The 6,557-nt window shown below is 34.6% G+C and overlaps 1 protein-coding gene across 5 annotated transcripts in view; it reads left to right on the top strand.

Moving 5' to 3' along the window:
• The first annotated feature begins 758 nt into the window (after positions 1–758).
• The window catches only part of LOC109614129 (uncharacterized), a 48,873-nt gene continuing 43,074 nt past the window's right edge, over positions 759–6,557 (top strand). For 2 of the 5 annotated variants that reach the window (XM_020039430.2, XM_059131605.1), the window contains exons 1-2: positions 926–1,065; positions 1,133–1,533. In XM_020039430.2, coding sequence (XP_019894989.2) covers positions 1,467–1,533 — 67 coding nt within the window. In that variant the 5' untranslated portion in view covers positions 926–1,065; positions 1,133–1,466. The other 3 variants (XM_059131606.1, XM_059131608.1, XM_059131607.1) reach the window with 3 other exon arrangements.

Genomic DNA, 6,557 nt, shown 5'->3' with positions numbered 1-6,557 from the left:
ATTGGAGACAAATATGGCGATTCCGACCAGTTCGTGTATTTTTCCAGATCGTGGATTTCATTTAGGAGGAAGTTCTCATGCGTGGCCAGTTTTTCAACAAATCTCTTCTGTTGGTTTTGTGCATACTTACAGAGATGAACAATACTTGATGTATTGTAAATGTAAGTATTTGAGTATCTTTTTTGTTGACTTGAGTAAGATTTGTTGATACATTTTCTTAATATTGTCCGCTCAAGGATTTCCAGTTCTTTGGCTACTATTGGTGAAATGGTAAACCAGACCGGGAACCCATACAATAAAATAGGCCTTATCGCTACTTTATAGAGAAGTAGTTTTGTGTTCTGGGGTAAGTATTTGTTGTTTAAAATGTGTGAGAAATTTCCTAATATTCCTTTTGCCTTTTTTATGATAGATCGTGCGTGCTGGTTGAATTTGAAAAGGTTGGTGAAATGAACCCCCAGATATTTTATTGACGTTTTCAATGGAATTTCAATGTCTTCCAATGTCAACCGTAACAGCTTACTTTCTGGGACTACATATTTTGGACATTTTCCAGAGGCGTTTCGGAAGCAAATTGCTGCTGATTTTGAAGCGTTGATTTGCATACCCCACGTTTTGTAGTAGCTGTTGATAATATTTAAATGGGCTTTTACGCTATTCAGAGCGGTTGTCGGTGAAGCGTCGTGCGAGTAAATCAAGCAATCGTCCGCGTAAAGAATCGATTGCGAATTTTGGCCAATGTGGGGAAAATCGTGCAGAAAAAAGTTAAACATATGTGGCGCCAACACACTTCCTTGAGGTACACCACTCGTTACAAAACCTATTGAGGAAGATATACCATTGATGTGCACCATGAATTTGCGGCAATTGAAGAAACTACGCATCATTTTTATGAGGTATGGATCTATGCCAATTTCAATGAGATTATATAGAATTTCAACATGACATACGGAGTCGAAAGCTTTTGAATATCCAAAGATACAGCAACGGTGCACTTTTGATTTCTTAAATTTGATGTTATGTCGTTGTGGAACTTGAGGAGTGAGTGTAGTGTTGAATGGGCAGGTTTGAATCCAAACTGATTGTTCGGGATTGGATTACTAATTAATTGATTTTCAATTTTTTCTTTCAGGACCGATTCAAGTATTTTTCCAACGTTTGAAAGAAGTGAAATTGGCCTGAAGTCGTCCACCGTGGTGCTATTTGTTTTCTTTTTGATTGGAATAATTTTCGCCAGTTTCCATTGTAAAGAGAAATAGCCGTTGTTTATGCAGTGATTAAATACGCACGTAAAAAATTTTATAATAGAATCAGGAAATTTCTTGATTAAAAAATTTGAAATGCCATCCGGACCACTTGATTTCTTTGGATTTATATTCATAATAATGTTCCTTATCGTTTCAGAAGAGGTGAAGTGGAATCTATCTGGATTGTTTATAGCACAAAATCTATCGTCAAAAGAATAAATGTGCGTTGTGGTGATATTCAAACAGGAATCAACTCGAGAAGTGAGATCGTCGACTGGATTTAAAGGTAACTTTTCTTCAAATAAAGTAGAATAATAAGATTCAAACTTGTTTGCTATTTCAAGGCTGTTTGTAATAAAGTCATTTCCATGTTGCAGTTTTTGACAATATGCTGATTTGTTTTTTCCTGTTATTTGGGAAATTTGCTTGAATGCAGATGGACTGGGTTTAATACTTTTTAACTTTTCATTGAATTTCCTGGCAGACTCTATATTAACTAATTCTTTAATAATAGTTTTTAAAAGTTGGACTTGTTTAGAGAGTATAGAATACTCAAGACTGATTCTGTTTCCCGTCCTATGAAAAATTTTCTTTAATTCTTTCTGCCATTGATGCTTTACTTTAAGGAACTTCTTTATTTGGTCCGAGAGAGGTGGTTTTTTGTCCTTTAATTCGATTTTTTCTGAGTGCATATCATGAATACGATTAAATTCATTGTTAAAATTTCCTATTATGCAATCAATCTCATCATTCGTCAAGTTTCTATTCGTCGGAGGCATTATAGTTTCTGACATTGAGTCCAAGTCATATCGAAAGTTACTCCAGTTTGTGTTTTTATACGAAGAATAACGTCGTGGTTGCCTTAAAATCAAACTTACATTGTCAAGTTTCAACGCCAATTTAAGTGGGAAATGGTCAGAGAAGGTTGGTAGAGAAGATATTTGATAGTTTCGAGTCGTCTGATTTATAAAATGTGAACATACTAGGAAGTGATCCAAATGGGAGGCTCCATTAGGGTAAAATGGTGTTGAGTCACAAAGACGTACAACATCTAGCACGTTGTTGCCTAACCATGTCCGCAAAGCTTTTCCATTTGTGTTTTCACATTGGTCTCCCCATATAGGACTTTTTGCGTTGATATCTCCTCCAAGGATGAAGCCGTCAAAGGAATTGCTTAATTGAAGTAGCTTATTCAAGTCAGATTCAAGCAAGTTTACAGGATAGCTACATGGTACATACAGTGACCCCAACAAGTACCTTTTTGAGCAGTTATTCACAATGGTTTCAATTTCTATTAAAGTTGAATTTATACCAACATTAATTGGGTTTATACGCTTAAAAACAATATTGTTTTTCACTATAACTGCAACTCCCAGAGAAGAATTGTCGTATAAAAATTTGTATCCATAAATCTTTACATATCTTTGTCTTTGGAGATGACATTCCTGTATGAAGGCAACACCAATATTTTCACTATGTAGAATATTTTGTAGTTCAATTCTTCGACTAGTATCAACTAGTGAACGTACGTTGAATGTTAAACATTTAAAGATATTATGGACCATAACTGGTTTTTACTTTAGCTAGGAGCCGTAAAAACTCCTTTTTGGCTTCGTTCTTTGGCATATTCTTGAACTCATTTAAAAAATTTTGAATTTCCTGTTCCAGGGTAAGTTCTTCAGGTTGTAGGAAGATATTGGCCAGTTTCAAGAATTCTCGAATTAACGGCGGTTTTTGAAAGCTTTCCGTGCGATCTGTTGGCATTTTACTGAATAAACTAGAAAAGGCTTTTCCAGGTGAAATTGCCGACATATTAAAAATTTGTTTAACATTTCTTTGTGCGATGTTTTTGTTTTCGGTGGCTTTTGCTATTTTCTGTTTTCTGGCGATGACATATTGTTTATAAATTGGACATCCTTTCCAATTCGCTGGGTGACCATGTTTTTTTGCAATTAATGCAGAAAGGATCTGTTGCGTCAGAGATGGTACGTTGGCACTCACCAGGGAGGTGTTTTTGGTCGCATTTAACGCAGTTGTATGGACTGTTGCAGTTCCGAGCTATATGGCCTAAACCTTGACATCTGCGGCACTGAATTTCACTATCCTTCTTTCTTGGTTTTCCCATGTTATAGCTTGGTTCTGGAGCGTTCTAATATGCTATATTTCTGTAGTATTTTTGCCCAGAAAAAGTGTTACCATGAAAAGTCCAGTATCGACGTTATTTTTAATTGACAATGGCGTTGTGAATTTGGTGACTCTGGCAACAGTATCTGGAACCAGTATGTCTAGTTCCCTTTTTATTTCTTCTGTGTCATATAGTGAGTACAGATTTCGAATTAAGATGGAGGCTTGTTTCATACCCTTAGGTGTAAATGAGTATGATCGTATATTTTTTTCCTTTAATATTGTCATCATGGATGAGTGGGCTTTGAGATCTGAAAAATATAATTTACTTTTAGATCTATTGACATTCTTGATCTTGAAAGATGATTCTGGCAAACTTGTTTTTAGCTTTTCAACCAGATATGATTGATATTGATATTGACATCAAAAATAATAATTGGAGGGCACCACGAAATTTTGGTTTTATGAGCACCATCACAGTCACTCGAATTTTTGGTGTTTTCTACAGGAGCAGACACTCCGATGTCCACATCGGCCAGAGCACCAAGAATTCCATATTTGTTTTGATCTTGTGGATTATGGTTCGTTAATCGTTCATTAAGATCAGTTATGTCGATGTTGATCGGTGATATGGCGCTTTCGATCCTTTGTTTTTTGCGCTCTTTTTGTATATTTATTTTGGCTGGGTTTTGACGCTTATTGTTGTTGTTGTTAAATCCGATTGTAGATGGTCGGATGAAGTTGTTGCTATGATTTCTGAGACATCAAATTCCATGTCTGGCAGACTTTCAGGCATCTCCATTGCAGCTAAATGCAATTGAGGATGCCTATAGGTAGTAAATGGTTTTGAAATACACGAATTATAAATTTTGTTTACACGGTTAAGAAAAATACGTCTGATACGTTGTAGGGTTCGCTAGGTCGCCCGTCAACATGAACTCGGATGCTCTTGCGCTACTGATTATGTTTTGTTTTCGTTTCTCTTCTTGCGCTCAGCGCTCAGCTTATGTATGTGCTGCTTCACCAAAGTCAAGACATAAATAAAGAAAACACTGAAGTTGGTACAACTTGCCCTCGCACGCACCAACTTACGAAATTATCAAAAATTTTTGATATTTCCAACCAACTTCAACCAACTTTCGAAAAAGTTGTACAACTAGCCCTCAGACGCACCAATAGTTGTACCAACTTGTCACAAGTTGGGCCAACTGTTGGTGTGTCTGAGGGCAGCATTACATGCAGGTAATAGAAACGAATTCCGATCGAAAGCAATATTAAGCCCGTATTTTGCTTCTTTAGAAAACAAAACTTTTTTCTGTTTGAAACCCCTTGTAACTTTAAAACACTTTCAAGTAATAAAATCAAATCATTTCGAAATTAATACCACTTTCGATCAGAATTCGTTTCTTGACATGCATGACAATTATGCTGATGACATTCATATTTTGTTTAAAGTAGAATACGGGTTTATAGATGTGTTTCAGTCATCAGTTGATGTTAATATGTTGGTTACTTGGTTGTCCGGTAGCGGCCTCTCAATAAATGTTAAACAAATCTAAAGTTATGTTTTTTGGGAACATACAAGAGGATTCAATAAACGTTTCCTTTTATAGGACACCTATAAGTGATGTAAGCTCGATACGTCTTGGTATGTTTCTTGATTCTGATTTGATGTGCATGTGAATTCTTTAGTACGCAAGGTAAGCTTTATTTTAAAAAAATTGTACGGTTTGGATTTAGTTTTGCCTTTTGAAACAACTGTTGAATAGGGTTATCGATTGTTTTTTTTTTTTGTCATACGTCGTGATCATATATCTCCTTCTGTGAAAAAGTTTTAAATTGCAGAAAACTCTTCTCTTTTGGATCTTTTTAAATTTTCTATGTCTGTAAACAACCGCAAATCATACCACGCTTGACTCCTCTGTTGGAAAAATCCTTTTGTGTAAGAATCACTCGCATTTGTAATAATCTGACACCTAATATTAAGACATTAAATTCTTCCTTAAAATGTTGTTTAACCCGCCAATGGTGACGCTAATTTGACTTTGATTAATGGTGACGCCGGTCTCATGCACCGGGGTTTTCAACTGAAGTTTTTTCGAAACGTATGACTTATAGTTAATATTTTTTTTTATTATTTATCCACTTTGACAATAAAATAAATATATTTAATCATTTTAAGCTCTTTTATTTCAATATTAAAGCTCACAGACATTTTTAAATAGAGCATTAAAAATAACAATGTTTTAGCAATTAATTTTTTAAAATTTAGTCTTTCGACAATAGGAACTTTTATAAAATGAACAAAATTGGTATCCTTCAAAAAAAAAAAAAAAAAAAAAAAAAAAAAAAAAAAAAAAACAAATACATCTTAAAAATTAAATTTCTTCTGGCAAACAGCTGCTGCAATAAGGTACTACGTGTTCAAGACACAAATATTTTTGACATTTTTGGCTCTGGTTCATAATCAATTTCGGATCCGCTATTGAAGAACTTGTTGGTCCGTCCAAATCAAATATTGTTTCTTGTAGAAGATCTTCAAGCTGACGCTGGAAGCTTTCATAAGACGTGCTGTATAAAAATTTATATTCTAAAACACATACATACATACACATGTAAACACACAAGTACACATATATTTACAATAAAAAAGCAACAAATTATAATAAACTTAATAAAAACGAGAATAGTAAAAAAATAATTCTTGATTATTTTACTTACACAAACGGTGACTCACGGTCTCACACACCAGGGTAGAACAAAAATACACGAACTTGTGTTCACTAAGTAGTTTCGTCATGAACTGACGGTGGGGGATGTACTTAGCTACATCTACTCGAAATCGCAACAAAAACGAATAACGGTGAAAAGAGTTATACGAATTTTTTAACACAACCGGTCTCACAGACCAGTGCGTCACCATTGGCGGGTTAACAATGTTCTTAGTTTTCTTGTGTTAATTTCTTTCATTTCCCTTGCATAGCTGGTTCATATAATTATTTAATTGATTTTTTTTTGTTAATTGATTTAATGTTTAATTTCAAATAAGATTTTTAAGTTTAAGAATATAATAAATAGTTTTATAGTAGCCATAGGGTAAGTGTACCAGTAGTCGGCACTTTAGGATTATCGCGTTTTTAATCGCTCACCATTCTGAGTGGAACAGTTCAATTATTATAAAGTTAA

This window comes from Musca domestica, unplaced genomic scaffold (assembly GCF_030504385.1).
Source record: "Musca domestica strain aabys unplaced genomic scaffold, Musca_domestica.polishedcontigs.V.1.1 9, whole genome shotgun sequence".
Lineage (NCBI taxonomy): Eukaryota > Metazoa > Arthropoda > Insecta > Diptera > Muscidae > Musca > Musca domestica.
This window is presented reverse-complemented; position numbering and strand designations above follow the sequence as displayed.